We start from the raw sequence: 22500 nt of genomic DNA on the forward strand, positions 1-22500 counted from the left end.
TTATTCAATTTTAGTTTGTTGATACTCATCCATTTAATAGGAGGCATGTTTTCCCATAAAGGTATAGGTTACATGTGAGTCAATAGCTGTTGTTACAGTTGAGCCCACGTTTCAGCGGCGTTACTTTCAGTGCGCACGAAAGCAAGGCTTTCGGGTCAATCGAGAAATACCTTAAAGAATTGCATGGCTTTTTGACCTCTGTGGACTGTTTTCTTCGTTTGTGTTTGCGCAGCTGGTCGTTCATCTGGCCTGATTCTGTCGTAAAAAGCATGGTAAGGCACTGCATTGCTTATGGATATGTTAACAGAAGTAACAAGCCCGAATGTTCAAACTTTACCTGTAAACAATGCTACATGTAAGCTTCGAACTTGGCTGCTTAAAATAAAGAGAAAAGACCCTCCTGTGTCGAAACATTCTTATCTCTGCAGTGAGCACTTTTCTGAAGATTGTTTTATGCGGTGTGTGGGAGGAAAAAGGTATCTCAAAAGTGGATCTGTTCCGACAAGATTCATTTTTTCAGCGGAGGAAAAGCCAAAGCGGGAAGGCCCTGTATATCACTCAGCTGGATGTGAGACAACAAAGAGCCGAGTCAAATTAGATAAAGTTATACTGAACTCTCAATCTAACCCTGTCGATAATTTAGCTGAATTAGAATCTGTAAGTATTCCATGCCAAGATTATGGATTTCCAAGTGTCACTACTGATAAAGCTGAGGCAGTTAAAAGCAAAGAAGAACTTTTAATGGAGCAGCTTAAAAGAAAAGGAAGAAGAAGTGAAGCGCTTAAATGAACTCGAAAAAGAACTTACTGAAAAAATGAAACAACTTGAACTAGAACTGGAGCTTAGGAAAGAGTTGGAAAGCATGTTCTAACAAAGTCTCTTTAACATTGATAATATTAAGAGTAATTCAAAATTGATATTAAGTGTAAGGAGAAATGTATACTCGGAAAAATATCCGAGTCCCAGATGGGATTTAAACCCACGGCCCTCCGTGATCTAGTCGGATGCTGTAACCACTGAGCTACTGGAGACTCTATGGTGAGCAAGGGTCAATTTGTGGGTCTCGACTGGAACTGCATCGCGCGGCTACACAGCCAAGTACTGACTAGCACATTTGAAACTCACTAACAGCATCGCGCTGTCACATTAAAGCATATCAAGATGCAGCCAACCAACCTCCAAAGTGAGTGTGTGAAAGATGAAACAACAACAATGATATTAAATGTAAGGAGAAATGTAGACTCGGAAAAATATCCGAGTCCCAGATGGGATTTGAACCCAAATTGACCCTTGCTCACCATAGAGTCTCCAGTAGCTCAGTGGTTAGAGCATCCGACTAGATTATTATTATTATTATTATTATTATAAGGAACCAGTAAAACCTAACCCTAACCCTAACCCTAACCAGTAAATCTGCTTCTATTGGTCCTTCTATTGACAAATTACAGCAAGGAGATTACGTCATGGCAGATCGGGGGTTCAATATTCAAGAATTGTTGGCCTTAGAAAGGTGTCAAGGTGAATGTCCCTCCCTTTATGAATCAATCAGGACAGAACAGGAAATGCTAGCAACCAGAAGGATTGCAACCCTCAGAATTTATGTTGAATGTGCAATTGAACGTGTGAAGAACTATCATATTTTTAGACTTTATTCCAACAACTCTAGGCAAGAGTGGCCTAATTGACATGATTTTCTTTGTGTGTGCAATGATCACTAATTTTTTGCCGCCTCTTGTAAAATAAATGTGGGCTTTGAGATAGTTTTTCCTCTATTATATGTAGTGCCCTAGGGCTTAGCTTCAGCTTCAGGCCCTCAAAGTCCTTAATTGGCGAGGGATCTTATTAGAAGGGGCTTTGAAGTGTTAAGAGGCTTACATTAAATTTACAAGCACAGTTGCATTGCATATTTCATAAATACATTCTTGTAATTAGCATATTTACTTGAAAAGTACCTTTCTTCATTAAGTGCCATTCCCAAATGTGACAAATGAGCTCTGCCTTCAAATATGTAATAGTAAAATACACAGTAACTGGGTTGAACACATGGGACAAGGCTACATGGTACATCTCATTGTTTTCAATCACATAAGATAATCTTTTTGTTAGCATTAACACAAGCTGTCAGTTTCCAGTGGGCGTAGGGGTGGGGTGAAAGGGTGTGCCCTCAACTCTTGTGTTAGCAAATTTTCAGCTTATTTGCAAATCAGCATGACCAACTGCATGTATTTTTCTCTTGTTCATTTCAGTTATATCAAATAATAACAAAAAACCTCTTACATTATTGACTTTACAACCAAGTATCTCTTCATGCATCGTTAGTATTTCCTTTCATCTTCAAGTTTCTGTTGCATTTTTGACTTTGGAAGTGTTCCTTGAGGTGAAGAATGTCTATCATGGCCTTTGTGGGAGTAGTTGTTGGTCTTTGAATTGGTCTTTTTACTTTTAGAAGCAGTTATTCGAATTTTTCTGACTTCAAACCATTCCTGAGAACCACTCTGCAGTTTTGTTGCCTCCTTTATTCTTTCTCTCTCAATTGCATCTACAAAAAGATTTTTCTTGATTCTGTTTGCTCTCTCATAAATTTCGTGAGGTGAAGTTGGTTGTTCTTTGGGTGGTGAAATAATGTTAGTGGTAGCTGTTGTGGTCTCCATTAAAACCCTTTGATGGATGCTTGTCATGTGATAGAATGTTGAAAAAACCACATTCTAAGTTAGCTTCCCTGATTTTGTCAAGCACGTTTTGGTTTGCTTTCTCAGTGTGTCTGTATAGACCACTTTCATAAATGGCGACCAACTTTACATTCTTTTGTATTTACGTTAATTAGACCTACTGCCCTCGTTTTAAAACAAATATTCTTTTGAAATTTGCTCGTCGTAGCGAGGTTAGTAGGGCTTATTAGCATTAAAACAAAAGAATAATTTATTGGGCCGCCATTATGAAAGAGGTCTATACAGCTAGTCTAGGGTCATGAAGAATCTTCCTGTCCCCTGCATTCTCTTTACCATAAATCTTTTTGCTGAAGTCGATTTCATACAAAGATCTTGGATCCAATTTTTGTTTCCGCTGCTGGTTCCAAGTTTGAAGCCTTTCATTACAGGTAGCAAAATCTCTGCTCTGCGTCCATCTAACAAACTCTTCAAGAGCAAAGCATAAAGCAGCTAAGTGTTGATGCAAGAGGCAAATGGTCCTTTCCCTGCTGGGCATGGACTGCAGCAGGCATAGGTGATCTCACCAGCTTGCTCTCCAGAATTGATCATAGTAACATAATTTGAGCTTGTACTTCAAATTCTTCAAATTTCAAATTCTCTGGTAGACATTCACATCTTATATAGATCACGTCTCCATTTTCACTATTGGCAACTTCAATATTAATTTTTGTACATTACCATGTTTGGATAGTCCAAATTGCTTACTGTTTAAATTCTTATAGTCTTAAATGCCTTCATTATCTCCTGATTTTCTCTTAATAAAGTAATTCATCATTTTCTCAATTGTAAACGGTGGACATTCAGCCCTCTGTATCATGTGAAACACCAGTTTGCAGCCTGTTGGAACTTGTGTAGAGTGTTCGGAGAACTCTTGCTTGATGAGGAAGCATCAACATTATTTTTCGCATCAGATGCTAAGTGTGTTCAACTCTCAGTGAAATTGTTTTCCCATCCATTTTTCTATGTAATTCAACTCTGCAAAAAATATAACATTATATACGTTTTAGAGTGGAAAAAAATTGGGCAGTAAGAATGACGGTACCTGTGCATTAGTTCACGTTTGTTGGCATCACTCGAAGCAGTGCCATCTTTCGCTTTTCCTACACGGTATGAAAGCTACGTTCTGAGACTAGCCTTCGTCAAATGACGAGGGCAGTTTCCCCTAAGTAATTTTAGCCTCTCTTTTTGCGAGAAAAATGCAAAATCCTGAACTCACAATTAATTATTTCTTCAAAATTTTCACATACGGTGCTTTTATTCTCGGGAAATGTTGACCCGAAAGCCTCCCTTTCGCGTACTCTGTAACTAATACCGCTATACTGTGAGCTCAACTGTAATAACAGCTATTTGTCTTGAATTTCTTATAATCTACAGGATGTCTGGATACCCTTTGGGCCCCAGCTGTTCGAAAGGTGGATAGCTATATTTGCTGAATAAATTGCTATCCAGTGGATACGTATTGGGGAACCAATTGAGTTATGCAGTGGGTAGTAATTTATCCAGTGGATAGCATTAGGCACCTTTTTAAACAACTGAGGCCTGGCTAATGATTGCCTGTTAATTTCTGTAATACATTTTGGTAGCTACATGTGCATGTCACTTGCCTACAAGGGAGTAGATAATAACTTTTGTGTTATTTCAAATACTTGCATTTATCGAAACTCTATTTATTATGTGACTAGCTTCGTGAAAGGGCAAGATGAACCAAATCCCGCACTGTGATTGGCTACCCGAGTGGGCAAGATGGAGCTATACTGCCCGCTCGGGATTTCTCGCTTGATCCCGCAAGATTAAAGATAATTTTTCAGTGTATTGTCCCATCTTATAAATCCTTTAGTTTATTGACCTAGCTTGTTCGGTTTAAGATGCCTAGATATTGGTCTCGTTCTTTTTTTGCGTGTTTACACCTTTTTGAGTCATACATGACTGTTCGTGTTGCATGTTCCTAATCACTCTTGGTTATACCCTGATGAGTGCAGGGCAAACTAAACGTCCTGTATAAAACAGATCTGTATGGAAACCAGGGGCAAAAGTATAATCATGTCCTAATTATTTGTTTATATACGGTATAAATGTAGAGTAAATGTAGGTAGAGTCTACCTTGGCATAAAGTGCTCAGTGCTGTGGTAGCAGAGCTAAGTATACATAAGTTAAAGGATGAAAGAGGACGCATTGATTCTCTGTGACTCTGAGTTTCGCGCCAAAGGGCTCGTCAGACAGAACTTGATTGATCTTAGTTACTAAGCTCTGTCTGACGAGCGCTTAGGCGAGAAACTCAGAGTCACAGAGAATCGATGCGTCCTCTTTAATCCTTCAACTTATGTTCAACTTAATTAACAAATCGAAAGTGGTTCAGCATTGTCTTTACTCTTATCGACAACGATATTCGTCATCACAGTGGTCAAAATGTTGTGGCCAAAATGACTCACGAGGGGCAGCCGAGTGAGTCCATAACAAATTTTGACCACTGTGATGATGAATATCGTTGTTGATAAGAGTACGGACAACACTGAACCACTTTCGATTTGTTTCTTACCACAATATTCAACGCCAAAGATAGTTTTTATTTCAGAGCGTGACCAAAATCATGACACAAAGAAAGAGCAAGCGTTGTCTATAACTTTCTCCCAATACGATTGGTTTATTTCCCAAAATGAGGGTTCCTGATTGGCTATTACATTACGTGACAAATTGACACGAGCTTGACGCGAGCAGCGTTGTCTAGACTTCTATCGACAACAGAAAATTAGCCAATCGGATCGCGAGATTACAAGCAATTGTGGTAAAACAGTATTTTCATCTAATTGCATAAAAAAGTACACCATTTTCTATTTCTCACTGTGGATTGTAAATAATTTAAAAATCATTGTTGATGGTACATAATTAGAGTACCCTTGTGTATTGTAACAACAAGTTTTTTGAAACGGATTTCACTATGAAAGTTAACGTTAAAAAAACAACGACGTTTTGACCGTTCGACGGTCATTTTCAAGTTGAACAGTAAAAATTTTGAATGCGCTAAAATATATGTAACCGATTACAAAAATGCTAATAAGATACTGACCAAAACTCTAAAATATTGACATAGAAACAATACACACACAAAAAAGAATAAAAAACAAGAGGCTCTAAGTAGCCTATACTCATGCGCTGCCAGGTTATTTGTACTTTTGTTGACAGTTTAATAATAATAATAGTAATAATAGTAATAATAATAATAATAGTAATAATAATAATAATAATAATAATAACTTTATTGTACACCACAAAACAAGGTGTATAGGTGTTACAAGAATCTATTTAAGAGAAGTTGCTCTTTATCGTGTGAGTTCATTGACCTATACGTTTCATCTTTACTTAAGCTTGTAATTGTAGGTTCCTGTTGCTGACAGGATCGGACGGACTACTAGTTTCGTCTTGTGCGTCTTTGGTAAACCATAAAGGTGTGCGAGCCTGGAACCCTTCTGTATCAGTGAGTCAGCTATGGGTTGCGGAAGAATTTTCTTCATGATAGAGGACAATTCCTTCTCCTTTTTAAGTAGCGGGTGATAATGCTTCGGAGGTCTTCCCTTTGCCTTTGGTCTTTCAAGGCTAATGGGTATGAATTTAGTTTCATCGCTAATAGATGATTCCTTCAATAGGCTGACGTACTCTGTTTTGTGTAAGATCACAACTCCCGAACCCTTATCCGGTCGTGTAATTACGATGTTGTCTCTCTTCTTTAACTGACCTATCGCTCTTAACATTGATTTTGGTGGTGTCGGGCCCTTCCTCTTCATGTAGTTAAGGGCAATAGAACGTAGCGTTGCAGCTGCTAATTCCTTGTTCTCCTCGCTTAGTTTTGGTTCTAGTTTCCAATATGCTTTCTCAAAGGTTGCTTGTATCTCCATTGGTGAAACTGGCTGTGGGAGAGCGAAGTCCACGGCATAAGGCAAGCTTCTGAAAGAAGGACAGCCGGTATGAAGATAGATTCTTGATATGTTCGTTAATATCAGTGTTCTTGTTGAGAAGCTTCGAGATCTTTTTTGTCTGACCATTCATCAACTGAAGATATTGCTCTTTACGGAGAGTGACGATTAACGAGGTTTATAATGAGATCCGTGAGAAATGTCCTCCCCTTCGTTTGCCTGCATTTTGAGAACTATCGTCACTCTCCGTAAAGAGCAATCCGATCCTGTCAGCAACAGGAACCTACAATTACAAGCTTGCTAAGTGGCTTGACGAAAAGCTAAAACCTTTGTCCGTCAACGACCAAACCATTAATGTCATCTTCTCGTTTGCTGATGACCGTCAGGGGATGAAAATCGATAAACAGGACATTTTAGTGTCATATGATGTTTCGTCTCTTTTCACAAACGTGCCAGTGGATGAAACAATCGAAATCCTAGCGGAGAAAGCTTTCAAAGACAATTGGTTCAACAAAGAATATGACCTTAACATCACAAAAACTAACCTTATAGAGCTGTTAGAGATTGCTACGAAAAACCAGCTTTTCCAATTCGAAGGAAACTTGTATAATTTATTTAATTTATAATTTATAACAACTTTATTTGCAAAGAACATCGCAAAAAGGGTGCTGCCAGGGAAGAACTGAATCCTCATATACGGCAACCCCCAAAACAGATTAGATTAAAACAAATATAATATATTAATAAACATTAAATATAGAAATATTAAGAAACTATGAAATATAAATACATTATACGGTCATTAAAAATATTTGAACTATAAACATGGAGAAAATGTAGAATATTTACAAAGAGTAAAGAAAAATGAATGGATAAAAAGATTACTGAGTCACGTTGTATAAATAACTTTTAAGACCTTTCTTAAATTTACTGACAGAATTACAATGAACTAAGTTTTCTGGCAGATCATTCCACTTATTAATATACCTAAGCCAAAAGGAGAATTTATAGATGTTAGTTCGAGCAAATGGTGTCCAAATTTTGTAACCATGAGCAGACCTGGTACGACCTTTCGAAAACTGTAAGTAATCATGTAAATTGACTTTAGAACTACGACGGCTGTGATGGACAAAACCCACACTCGTCTTCCCAGGGGTATAAACGCAAAAACTGCTAACAATAGGGGTCAAAACGCAACTGCCATTAGTAGGGGTCAAAACGCAAAAGAAAATTCAATCAAGCCCCATAAGGGGTAAAATTGCACAAAACTAAATTAGTTAAAATGAACAGTCAATTCTTCAATCAACTGACGTTTTTTCTCACTGATCTGTTCTAGAGCAGCTTCTTTATCATTGTTAACATATCTTGCCATTGTCTTATAACGCTTACCTAAGATTATATTGTCGAAATATAGAAACTTGTCGTTTTCATTGTCCTTTATTTTTATTTTGTCATCTAATTTGGCAATACGCTCCTCTAACTGTTTTTGATTTTCCATTTGTACTTTGAATTGAACCTTTTTTGGTTTTAATGGATTTGCTTTTACATTTAGCAATGATTCACCACATTTTTCAGCATAATCTTGAATGTAAGCATTTTCTATTTTTTCCAAACTTTTTTTGTCGTTTGTAGGCGCTTTGATTATCAGTTCAATCACAGGCTTTTTCTTCCTGTATTTATATATTTGGCTTTTGCGATCCTTCAGGTGTCGATTTAATCGTGTTGCCAGGTCCTCGCATGTTGAACCAATGTAAACCTTATCATCAACAAGCACTTTGTAAATTTTGCCTTCACTATACAGACTGTTGAATTTGGCATTAGTCAATTCTAAAAACGGCATTTTACGTTCCTGATATTTATTGTTCAAATCTTTGTTGTCAAGATGAATATATTCGAATTTGGTTGTTCTTGATAAAGCAGTGTACAATAGTTTTTTGTCCATTCTATTGACATCATAAATGTTGTAAGGTTCATCAATATCTGCTCCTTGGCATTTATGAGCGGTTACACAAAAACTTGGAATGAAACACCGAGAAAATGTTTTCAAGTCAAACTCTTCTCCATTAATCCAAAATGAATCTTCCGAAACGCTTTCAATTGTAAATTCCATTGTATTGAATATTTTGTGTTCCTTGATATTGTCAGATGCAATCACAGGCATGTCGACACATACTTTATATTCTTCCTTTTTGTCATTGTATGTAAACACTACAGATACGTATTCTTTGCCCTTTACGAACCTGTCACAACAACGTGTATTGACTTCAATTCTTGTTTTGTTTAAATAACATATATTTTTGTACAATTTTCGTGTCATAGAGAAGTTTTTTGCTAATTTACCTTTCATCAAGAATCTGTCAAGTACAACGTGTGTTTTTTTGTCATAGCGACAAGAATCCTCGATGTATTTCAAAGTCTCAATTTGCGGGCACATTTGTCTGACAGACTTGGATTTGAGATAATCATAACTTATTTTACTGCCAGATTCAACAGGAGAACATTGATTTGGATCACCAAACATGTAAACCTTAATACCATACAACACAAAGGCTTTGTAAATCAGTGTCATCCATTTGTTCGGTACCATTGAAAATTCTTCGATAAAGATGGTTTTGTCTTCTAAGCTTTTGAGATTTGTTTCTGATGAAAAACCGTTCCATTCGCAAAAATAAGAATCGAAAGTGTGACAAATAGCGTCAGGATTGCCTTCATATTGCATTTTTCTCAATCTGTCTTTGACGTTCTGGACAGCTTTATTTGTAAAACTCAACACTATTGGCTTATCGGTTTTCATTACCATTTTGCACAATTTGGTTGTTTTGCCAGAACCAGCTTGACCATTATACATGCAACCTTCACCCTTTTGTGCTTTATAACAGTTAATATCCATGTTTTCTCTGTAATGGCGCTCAAAGTAGCATAGTGGGCTGTCTGTAATATATGCTTGTAATATATGTCTGTAATATATGCTTTGCCGATATTCTTGATGTCAAACACAACATCTTTTTTGTTCTCCAATATGACTTTTGGATTGGTAATAAATATGCCATCAGTATTATAAGCATATAACGCACTCTTTTCACCATAGCATTTACGAATAAGCTCCAAACATTTCAATATTGCCTGAGAAACAACAAATCTGTTTACACTTGTATTGTCTGAAAACAACCGTTCACATTTTTGTTCCTTGATCAAGTAAATTTCATTGTAGCTGTCTATCACGATATTGCGCCCGTCTTTGATGCCTTGAGTCCAACAAGCCATTGCTGTATCATACTCAACACAAGTGAATCCTGTATTGGTCCTGTTGTATTTCCTCCCTAGATCGCCAATGAAACTGTTTGCTAATCGTTTGGCTTTATCTTCAGAAAATATTTCAAATACATGTTTTAAAAACGGCTTGAATGTGCCAGGCTTAAGAGCTTTCTTAGAAACAATTTTGTATTTAATCTGCTTGTCAGACATGTTCAGTTCATCAACCAAATATGACACCAAAGCGCTACTGTAAAAACCAGCTTCGATTTTCAAAGGTGTTCCATAATTGTACAATATGGTTTCTTCAATGTAAAATTCACCACATTTTCTAAGATCACTTCTGCCATAAAACGGCTCTACTACGTCATGAATACTATAAACTGGAATTGCCATACCATTGTTGAGCAAAACATTTGGATACGATTTGGATATATCAATGTTGACCACATCATCAGGAATGTCTTCCGTTGTACACCATTGAAGAGCCCTTGGATAATAATCATCAAGCATTTCACGAGTTTGCACATTGTATGTCGATGCAGGTAAATAACCACATATTTGTTTGAACAACGCAGAAGCCAAACTCGTGTAAGTTTGATTAACCCATTTAAAGTCATGAGTTTTATACAAACCAAACAGATGATCACAAATGGATTTTCTGATGTCGTATTCGTCATTCAAGAGAAACATGTTGTTCCTATGATCTATGAAACCATCCAATATCCCATTATTGTTCCAATGCAAGTACTCCACATAATAACAGGTGGAATGTATGTATGCATCAATGGCTTGCATCATTTTAACATCTTCAGGCAAAACGATAATGTTGTCATTTTTGTCTAATTCGTAAATATCGTCAAATTTATCCAATTTATGCACATATTCGTGATTTCTGGACCATTTCATTTCAGTCATGTATTTTAATAAGTCATTACAGCCTCCTTGATTTGCTTTGGCTGCTGTAAGTTTTAATTTTTCGTCTGTAATGGGATAACAATGATGGTCTTTGACAATGTAGACCAGTGAAACATCACAATTGTGCTTATTAGTATGTGATTTGAATTTTCTGTATGTGCTATCATATGCGTGTATTGACACACCTGGATGGCAATACTTTGCCCAATCAATCAATTCTTTGGTTGTCATTCTTGGTGGATCCGCACAATATTTAAACATTTCGTTTTTTAATTTGTCATAATCATATGTTTTGAAACCTCTTTTGCCTCGAACCTGATCCCAAACATAATCAATTACACAACTGTTAGAACCATATGATTTGGGTTTTCTTTGCCCACTTAACAAATATGACTCCAACTTCAAACTAGCCATAAAATGATGAGCGAAAAATTGTGGATCATATGTTATCACTCTACCACCTATTTCTGTAATCACATCAGCTGACAACAATGTGAAATTGCTGGTCAATAATGTGTACATGAAGAATTTGTACATGTCTTCAAGACTTAATTTCGGTACAACCGTGTCAAATGGACCAAATGATCTTTTCGTGTCTCTGTCTTTATTCAAATCCCTGATAGTGACAAACACTGAGACAGAAACACGCACACGCCTTCCACCAATTTCATCAATTCGCTGTTCAAACAGTCTTGAAAATGATGAATTTTTCTTTGTGAATGAACCAGCCATTCTGATTTCTTGTCTTCTGTATCGATTGAGTGACACGTTTATTTTTTCATACACTATTTTTTCTTTCATATTATTACTATTAGTCGAGATATTTTTTTTCATACTCTATACAATATAACAAGTAACATCTTTTTAAGTGTCTATGGGTTTTTAGTTGAAACCAACCGTGGCTCGATTGATTTTAACTGTGAAAAATGTGGTAAACTATATATTTATTGGTTTTCCAATTCATGAATTCTCATAAGCAGTTTATGTTTTTCGGTTTTCAAATGTTGGTGTTTTCCTCTCATAGCATAATTTTTACCATTGTTGCATATAACACAGTACCATTCCGTTTCACGTCCATATTTGTTTTTTCTGTCTTGAATTTCACGATCAGTAAAAATCTTCTTTCGACCTCTCCTTTCAGTCTCCATAATATAATAAGAGATTATTCATTCCTTTTTATATATGTTTAGTCTCTGTCAAAACGCAAATTATGGTAAAACTCATCTCTAGCAGATTCAGTGTCAGATTCTGATTCTAAATCTTCTGGGGCATATCTTTTATAAGTTCGTGTAATGTCTTGCAACATATTGTCATCAATATCAATTGGTCTCATGACATAACTGTTCACACCATCTGTTATTTTGACCATCAACACTTCATTGGTAAACACCAATTTCAATTTTACCGGTGGATGAATTACAGATAACACATTGGAATCTATCAAGTCTTCCAAAAATGTTTTTAAACTTGGATCTCCAATTACGCAGTTTATAAATGCATTGAATTTTAATTCTGGGTTCATATACAATATGATTTTGTTTTGTTTTTATGTCTTATTCTTGCAACAGTTTTAATGGCGCCAAAAAATTACGATATCTTTCGAACTCTCTAAACAAAAAAGTCATTTTGGCATCTGTTTTGTTGAAAGCTTCTCTGATTTCTTCCTTTGGAACTCCTTTTTTTATTGCCAATTTTAACATAGGAAACTTCATTTTTCTCACAAAATGCATGTAACTGGCATTTTTTACTATTATGTCACAAATCGATTCTACGACTAATTTTCTCAAACATAATGTTCTCACTATTTCACTTCCTTTGAAGGTCATATACTAATCGTTTAGATTGAATGCTTTTTTCAATTTGTCATAGTCTGGCTTTCTGACATCGAAAGTTTTAAGGCCATCACTGACAAGAAGTCTGTAACGGTTTTTGTTATTTTTGATAAGTTTAGCTGTGACCGGTGGTTTTATCATTTTCAAAAGTTCTTCTTCTCGAATTGTTTCAAATGCAAATCTTCGTAATTGTTTGTCTTTTATTAAACGTAATATGCAATACTTGTATTTCAGTTTCATTTCATCGGTATTTAACTTTGGCGAACCTGAAACGGAAAATAATGGTTGTAAATATACCTTCAGGTAATCCACACCTGTCTCTGACTGTTTCTTTTTACAAGCTTTGATGAATTTTTTTTGGAAGCGTTGCCACTCTTCTTGAGTTTCATAATAATGAAAAACTGGATCCATACTATAGGTTTAGATTTTGTTTTTATACACTTTCCTGGCTTGATTCAGATGAAATCTGACTTTCTTCTGACGACCAACTGTCTTGTGAAGACGAACTTTCCTGCGACGACGGCACCCAATCGGAATCGGAATCAGACGCTTGATCGCTTTCATAATAAAACCCAAACTTTTCTTCATTTTCAAACTTGTCCATATAATACAAGTATATATTTTTATTTTTTTATAAGTATTTATGCGCGTTTGTTTCACCACAATTCATATGTTTTCAATGTCTTTCAATGGTACCCAACTGTTGAATTCATCACTGTATCCCTTCCATTTCACTAGAGCTTGTTTCTTTTTATAGTCCCTCCGAATTACTTTATCAATACGAAAAACATCCTGTATGGCTTTTAATAATTCGGGTTCATAAAAACTGCCTTGTATCTCTTCACCTCTGAGATCTTTTAGTTTGTATGTTATTGGATTAGTGTATTGGATCTTATCGACTGTGAACACTTCTTCTGTCCAATTTGGTGTGTAACCCTTGTCAAACACATTCCGTTTATACTTAGATATTCGAACCTTGTCACCTGTTTGAAATTTCGGTTTCTGTTTCAATGTTTCTGTATCATCATATAGATTGAAGTAAACTATGCCTTCATTCCTCTTGTTAGATGCTTCAACGGGTGTCATCTTTGTGCTTGAATGTTTTGTGTTGTTGTACTGTTTCACTAGTTTGGACAGCATATCGAGATACATTGTATTACCTTGAACAGTGAACTGTTTCCACATTTTGGATTTAATTGTTCTATTCCACCTTTCAACCACTGAGCATTTCTCCTCATTTTCAGTGGAGTACATATGTATCCCATTTTTCGCCAGCAAGTCCTTCAAGTGTTTGTTATAGAACTCCTTTCCCTTGTCAACCCATAAATACTGTGGTTTTCTACCTTCCTTGAATATTGTTTTAAATGCTTCAGTGACAGATTCACCTTTCTTGTCCTTCAATGGGACAATCCAACCGTATTTGCTGAAAACATCGATAACCATAAGAAGATACCGATAACCTTTATTCCATTTGCTAAACTGTTGCATTTCAACTAGATCACTTGCCCATATTTCGTCAATATGATTTACGATTACACGCCGCCGAGTAAAGTTGCGTCTTATAGATGCATGTAATTCATCTGCTAATTTTTCTTGCCAGTTACCCGACGGCTTTTTCCGTTTTTTGAAACTCCAAGACCTAGTTTCTGCTTTGTATTGATAACATTTCTTGCCAACCAATGCCCCCATTGTCTTTCATTATACGGTACGTTGTCTAAAGCTTGAACCATTTTTCTATCTGCTTTGTTTTTACATTTTCTGTCATCCTTGCATACTGAATAATCAACGTCGTGCTGCATTGCTATTGCATCAGTTCTTCCAGTTGGCATATCATATATTTCTAATATTTGACCAGTTTTTGGGTCATACTTCAGTTGATTTTCCAAATCATTGTAAGGTCCTGTGTAATGATGCCCAGGTAATGTCCATCCGCCTTTTGGTTTCGGCAATTTACCAATAGCTTTGTGAATGTCAACAGCGCCGCCATCAAGATCTTTTCTGTTTGTTGTGTATTTTTTATTTGGTCTTATTTTTGTTGACAATTGATCGAGAGCTTCAGAACCGACTTTATGAAGTAGAGGGTTCATTTTTCTCAAACCATAATCGATTGCTTTTTTCTGCAATTTTGGGTCTCTCATTAATTCGGAACCATAATATCTACCCATTTCAACGGCTTTTTTGCCAAGATAAGGTACTCCTTTAGTTAAAAATAATTCTGTTCCAGTATTAGCAATATCACTGAGTAAGCCCGCTCCCAACGGGCTGTTTAGTTTCCCTGTTTTTTAACAAATTTGGTCTTTGTAATACCACATTCAGCACAAGTGCAAAAGAACATTAGTCTACCATTTTTAGCTGTTTTGTAACCTGAAGGTTCAACACATTCGGTTACCTTTTTCTGTTTAACACAATATGATTTTACCATTATATATATGAGTTAGATATTTATGAAATAACGTTCAATAAATCTCTCATTTTTCATTGTATCATTTGTGTTGAATACTTGCAATAAATCATAATACGAATTACCCTTATTCATTTCATTTAGAAAGTATAAACAGAAATACCCACAAGTTGTTGTTTGTATGTTTTGTATCTGATTGTTTTGATGTAACAAAGTGAGATTTTTCTTTTTGGCATGATTCACAATCTCTTGAAATGGAGGCATACCAAACGAATCAAAATAATTTATTACATCATTCTTAACATAAGTGGCCACCCAATGACTTCCGCTCATATAAGCTGGTTCAAGATTGTATATGAATAACGCCTGTTTATGGTTATGTGGAACTTTTTCATCTCTTGACAGTACATCATTGATTGGTATGTTCAAATATTTACACCATTTTTTCAGATCGTGATTGGACATAGGTATGTTTTTGTGAAATTTTGGTTTCACAATATTGCCCCCAAAATGGGTATGCCATTGAATGGACTGTTTTTTCCTAATAGTAACCCTTTTCCTTTTTTGGTTGAGGATGTTTTTTTTTTTCTGCCATTACCAGTCACATATGGCGGATAACTGTAAAATGGAGGGGGGGCTCCAATTCTAGGTGATCCTTCACCATGCAATCTTGGTCTACCTACCCTCGGTGCTCCTCTTCCCGTTAGCTTTTTGACAAGATTCAAAGCCAAAGGTATTCCAATGCTAGCCAACAGAGTGCCTAAAAATCCACCTGATTGTGTTTTAGTAGGTGTTATATGCACACCAGAACCTGTTTGAGCTGCATTGATGATGTCTCTTTGCTGTTTTGTAGTGAACATGTTTAGATATGGCATCAGTTGATTGATTGCATTGAAAGGTATCATCATGGGTAATGGTAAAGCACCGCCTTTTTGACCCGATCCTAACAATTTTTTAGCTCCGGCTTCTGCTAAACCACCAAGAGCACTCAACCCAAGGGTTTTACCAATTGCTGGAAGAGCTCTCATACCAAGTGACAATACGGTGCTCAAAAGACTTCCGCCTACTTGTTTTCTGATATTGGTCTTAGCAAGCTTAATGTCCATTCCTTTGTTCAATTGTCGATTTTTTTGCAATCTTTTTTTCACCATTGCTGGAACATAAAGAGTGTCGTTTCCATTAAGAGAATCATTTGTCAGTCTTAGAACAATTGTTTCCCTTTTATGGTAAGCATTACTCAGATTCTTTTTTTGATTATCTGAAAGTCTTACGTTGATTTCATGAAGTTTAGTCATATAATATATGTTATATAATTCCAGTTACAAATAAATATGTCATTTACTTGATTTCATATTACTATTTCAGTTGTGGGCTTAAACTATCACCAATTCATTACCCACCTTGTCAATAACAACCGACTCTTCGTACAATACAACTGCATGGACATTGAAATCTGCTGCACTATTGGCACTTATTTTATACCTGAAAATCAACTGTTTAGGGTCTCTTGTTACTTTTTCTGTTTGATATGACAGATCGAAAAAGATCAGTGGATACAGGCTGTTATAATTGGCAAGATTCAACTGGGTTCCGGTGTTGTAATCATTTTTTCGCATTGCATAAGACATCAGATCATTGAATATTCTCACTTTGCTTTCACTGTCATATTCTGTTTCTGGGTAGAAAACACCATTGCCATATTCGAGTCTGCATGTTGTTAAATAACTGTTGCCGTTTGCTGCATTTAGTTTGAAGGTATCAAGTATATATGGATTTTCAGTTGCAACTCTGGTTTTAGCCCGTTGTAGATAAACAAAAATTGCTTTGACATTGTCAATACTGGAAGAAATCTGAAAAAAACCACTGACTCTAGCAGGTGCTGACACTGCATATAGTTCACGCTGATATGTCCATTTGTGTTCTTTCATGAAAGAGCTTACAAATTTGTCGTACATACTGTCTTTTGGTGTTAATTTTGGAACCCATAAAAGAAATCTGTTAATCACTACTCTGCCGGCATCTACTCCTCCTGCCATATTGATGAGTTCATTGTCGTTCTGGAGATTCAAATTGAATTGTAACTGCATAGGAACCAACATTTTATCCTGCAACTCTTCAAAAAAACTGTAACGATTGAGAGGTATGATCAAATTCACATTTTTTGATCCTCCTGTTCCATCATCATTGGTAGCTTGTGTAAGCACTCTTCTAGATTCATATCCTGAATTAGTATCGGCTGTCGTATCATTTGTGTCTAAATACCAAAAACTGTTCTTAGCTACACTTCTCGAGTAATCATCAGAATATTCCAACAGATTCTTCACAAAAGTGACCTTATGTAGATTGTCAGTGTCATAAACAATTTTCCCAGCACTTTTAATCATCATATGTGCAATAAATGAATGAGATCCGTTTATCACCGTTATTCTATTGGCTGCTGCGTAACCAGCTCCATCTGCTGTTTTTTGTAACTGGAATTGAATCTCGAAATAAGCATTGTACCAATCATAGAAAGAACTTCGGTCGTTGATGGTGAATCTATAACCATTCTTTTCTTGATGTTGACCGTTACCTGGGGCTCGGATTACATCATCAAGTTGAAATCGCACTAACTCATTTCTTTGCAATAATTCACTTGTTCTAAAAGCCATTTATACTATTGTATTATATAATTTTGCTGTCATGTTATTTATTTGAAAAATCTACGCCTTCTTCCAGATCCTGATATCAATCTATTTAGTATCATGTCAGCGCTTTCTTCTTGCTGTTTAATGGGTAAGGATGGAACAATTGCCCTTTGTGTTGTAGCTCCTTTTCTCAAATTTGCCAATCTTTTCATTATAAGGTCTCCTGACTTTTCTGCCACCGTCTTACCAATTTTATCACCTGCATGTGATACTCCTGATTCCAACGCCTTCTTCGCTAATGGCTTTGCAAATTTCTTGAAAACAGATGATGCCACACTCTTCAGTGGTTTGAAAATGTTGTCGATAATAAGCCCAGACCCTTTGTGTTGAAATACAAATTTACCAAGTTTTGGATGGTAAAACCTCTTAAATTCATACGGTTTCATTATACTGTTATATTAGATACTTTTTAGAATGAGTGAAAAAGACGTATCTGCTCCATTCAGATCCACTAATCTTCTTTTTCCATCTGTTATCATGATTCTGATTGATGAAATTGTAGTTTTGTTAACAGGATTAAATGTAACTCGTTGTGGTTCGAGGGTGAAGGAGTAACTTGGTTTTAGTACACTAGTTGAGAATGAATAAATGATGTCTGTTTCTTCGCCGTCAACTAAACTTTCGTTTACCAAATCGCAATGAATATTGAGTACGTCTGTGTCTTGACTGAGATTTGGCACTTTTGGTCCAATATGCGTTCCACTTGCTAATATCTTTTTGTCAAAACCGATCAGGTCATTAAAATTACTTGCTCTTAAATCAAGTTGGTAATTTGCAGCTAATGTAACCGTGACTCTGAATGTTGTTTCGTTGAATTCAAGAGTCATCGGATACGTATCACCAGTTTTCGTCACATTTTTAATATGTCTGTCAAAGTCCGTATAATTCCATACCCCAGCTGGAAAGGTAATGTCCTTAAAAGTTGAACCATTATCGGAGCTGTATTTGATTAATTGATTTTTGTACCCAGCATTAACATTGAACCAAGTGAATGACATGTTAATGACTCTGTTAAGACCGATAACGTATTGCTTATTATTGTCTAGAGTTACAGGTCTGGTGAAATTTGTTGTAAAATCTTCTGGTTTATTATCCCCTTTATTTTTCACACTGTAAGATGATAAAACTATCTCTCGTTCCATTATGTGATTAGGTTACATTAAATTTTGAAATATTGTTTGTATAATTTACCATATTGTGATTTGTTAATTGTTGTCATTTTCAATAATGTGTCCAATATAGAAACACCCATATTTCGCATGTCAATGCTTGTATTACCAGCCAATATCTCACCAATGATTAAATCCAATTTTTTTATGAGTTCTTTCGGTTTGTTAAAAAATATCACACTACCACCTTTTCTTTTTCTTCTGATTCCAGAACCTTTTATTGTTTCATATTTAGTGTCATAATGTGCAATATATGCATTCAAGACATTTTTAGCTCTGTCTATTCTTTCGTTCATCTCTTGTCTTTGTGCTTCCCCGATCATTCCCTTGTTATATTGTTTTGTCACCTGTGTTTTATAACCTCTCAAACTGTTTCTTTTCATTCTAGTTTGTGTTAAAATTTTGGCAAGATATGCTTTGGATTTTTTGTCATTCATTCCTTGTTGATTGAGTGTCTTTTCAACTGTGTCATAATTAGGCACTTCAAACTCATTTAGTATCTCATTTTCCACATCTTCATCCTCCATTCCATAATCTATCTCCTCGTCATCATCATATTCTGGTGGTAATTCTGGTTCTTCAGGAAAGTACTTAGGATCAACAGAAATCTCTTTTTTTCCTTCCAAAATGTCTTTCAAAGCTTCTTCATATTTTGGCGGTTTTGGCACCAGTTGTTTTTCTTGCTGTGGTAAAACAGGTTGTTCAAATAGATCATCTAAACCCATATCTGGAACTTCATCCTCTATATCAATGCCGTAATCAGGAACTTCTCCTTTCTTCAGTGGTCGTTTTTTCCTTGGCAACCTTAAAACCTGATTACTATCGATAACATCATCTAATTTACTTGTAATTGGTTCAAATACTTTTGAAAATCCCTGTTGACTGGTCTTCTGATCGATATCATGTTTGGTAATTGCATTATGGACATAATTAATCTTATCCCCTAATTCAGATTTACTCTTTGCGAGTTCTTTCCACTTAAGTAAACTCATTTATTGTTATATTGTTACGTTACATAAAATGGAAATTTATATATAAAAAATATCGTTTAACACCGTGTTGAACACCATGTTTAACTACATCATTTTATCGAAACAATGTAACGATTTAATATAAATGAAGATACCTAATTATGATACTGGCGATGATGTTGTCACAAACTTCACACAACTACATGATTTTATGCCTGATCGATGCTTCCGCATGCTCATTTGTGGACCTTCTGGTTCGGGAAAAACAAACACACTGATGCATATGATTTACAATCTGTTGTATTTTGATAAAATATACCTTTATGCAAAAAACTTAGAGCAGTCAAAGTATCAGAATCTCATGGATGATTTCGAACCATGGAGTGAAGAAGCTGGTTATGATATCATTGAAGCAAGCAATGATAAAATAATTCCTGTAAAAAATCTCAATGGTGACAATCAAAAAATTGTGATATTCGACGATTTCGTATGTGATAAAAACCAAAAACCATTAGTTGACTATTTTATACAGGGGAGACATAAAAACTGCTGTGCCATATATTTGAGTCAAAGCTACTATAAGACACCAAAAGATATTAGATTAAACTGCTCACATTTTGCCATTTATGATTTTCCGAGTACTAATGAAAAAAGTCTCATATGCCGTGAAAACAATGTATCCAAACAGTTATACGAGAGAGCAACCAGAGACCCTTTTAGTTTTATATATATTGACAAACCCAAGAAACAAGTAAAGAAGAATTTCGATGAAAAAATATAAACCAATTGTATATATGAGTTACTCAAATGGTAAATTACCTGAAGACACATTTTCACATGAAAAAGTCATTGAAATAGTAAAAGGATTGCCTGGTGTTGGTTTTAAACTGACAGATGATGGTGATTATGATATACAGAATAAAAAACTGCGAAATGTGGATTTACCACAAACAAACACTGACGCTAGTACAAAGAGTTATGTTGATTCTGAGGTTAATAAGACATTAAAACTAGACTGCAGTAGTCCAATGACTGGAGCCCTTAACATGGATAATCGGCGTGTCGAAAATATTGCTCCAGCTAGACATGGTCACAGTGATGCTGTAAGTAGTATGCATCTACATAGCTTTTATTTTGAATTAAATACAAACGATGGAAAGATAGAAGCTCAAAATCCGATCGACATGAAAAATAAAAGAATCACAGGAGTGCAAGATCCAATATTGCATTCAGACGCTACCAATAAATTTTACGTTGACGACTTTGTGAATCAAAAAGCGGAAAAATCAGATTTAAACAATTATTTGAAAAGAGACGGTTCAGTTTCTGTTACTGGTGATTTTGACTTTGGAAATAATAAAATCAGCAATCTTGCTGAAGGCGCTGGCAATTCTGACGCTGTTACAAAACACCAATTACAAACTGGTTTATCAACCAAACCCAATATAAATCAGGTTGTGCTCCGTGATGGTTCGCAGGACATGACTGGAAATTTAAATATGTCACAAAAAAAGATCGTCAATCTTGCTAATCCGACAGGTAGAAATGATGCCACTGGAAAAGGTTATGTTGATCGATTATTTTTAGATTCGCTTCGTTTAGACGGATCCTCTCAAATGACTGGAAATTTGAATATGTCTTTGAATAAAATAATAAATTGCGGACAACCAACCAGTGCCAGAGATGTGACTAATAAAGCTTATGTCGATTCCGAGGTTGGAAAAACATTGAAATTGGATGGAAGCGGTGTAATGACGTCTGTTCTAGACATGAACAATCAACGTATAATAAATCTCGGAAGAGCCACACATAATCAAGATGCAATTACTTTGAAGCAAGTAAATGACGCTTTTTCAACTATAAGTACCGAAAACAATAGATACACAGACGAACAAATAGAAAAAAATAAGAAATATGTAGACGACGAAATAGTAAAGAGTCACATAACTACGCACACAAACAGAAAAAATGTGCTGAAATATGCTATGGATGATGGGGAATTTACAGACGATTATGGAATACAGGATGCCAATTTAATCGACTATAATAACTCGCCACATAAAAACAACAAAAAAGCATTTTCATTCAAGGTTCAAAAGGCAACAGATGGTTCCAGTCTGTTCAAAGGACGATTCGATTTTAATCTATTCAAACTGATACGTGACAATTATAGCGATAAATATACTGTGTGTTTAGAAATATATTTCCAAAAAACTGGTTTTGATGTGGAGTTTAATTCATTTCAGGTTACTTTTGAAAAAAGAAACATGAACACCGATAGAACCACTACAGTCAAAACCAACACAGATTATAAATATTATCGCTTTATCATGAACTTATCACCAGATGGTTCTTCACCAACTATCGAAAGACGGTTATATGTAACTGTTCAATCCACTTATGACAATAGAAGCCCAACTCTTTTACCAATGTATGTCCTGATTTACGGTATAAAAGGTGAATCAAAAAACAACCTTGATTTTACAATTTATGATTACGAATTGGCTTATGAGGTTGTAAACAATGAATTACAAATGCATGTACCAATCAATATGAATACACATAAAATAACAGGTTTGGCATTGGCAACAAATGATGATGATGCTGTAAGCAAAAAATTCTTCATCAACAATCTCATACAACCCCGTATCACA

The 22500-nt window shown here is 35.6% G+C and overlaps 3 protein-coding genes and 1 pseudogene across 4 annotated transcripts in view; 2 read left to right on the forward strand and 2 right to left on the reverse strand.

Annotated features, from left to right (window-relative positions):
• LOC137967808 (tetratricopeptide repeat protein 28-like) overlaps nucleotides 1-22500 on the forward strand; it is a 54411-nt gene that overhangs the window by 10760 nt on the left and 21151 nt on the right. The window lies entirely within an intron of this gene.
• On the forward strand, nucleotides 298-789 carry LOC137968759 (THAP domain-containing protein 3-like). The gene has a single exon (XM_068815254.1). The coding sequence runs from the start codon at nucleotides 298-300 to the stop codon at nucleotides 787-789; it is 492 nt and encodes a 163-aa protein (XP_068671355.1).
• LOC137968760 (uncharacterized) lies at nucleotides 2947-3525 on the reverse strand (annotated as a pseudogene).
• Nucleotides 6062-6598, reverse strand: LOC137968761 (uncharacterized). The gene has a single exon (XM_068815255.1). The coding sequence runs from the start codon at nucleotides 6596-6598 to the stop codon at nucleotides 6062-6064; it is 537 nt and encodes a 178-aa protein (XP_068671356.1).

The sequence above is a fragment of the Montipora foliosa genome, chromosome 8, assembly GCF_036669935.1.
Source record: "Montipora foliosa isolate CH-2021 chromosome 8, ASM3666993v2, whole genome shotgun sequence".
NCBI lineage: Eukaryota > Metazoa > Cnidaria > Anthozoa > Scleractinia > Acroporidae > Montipora > Montipora foliosa.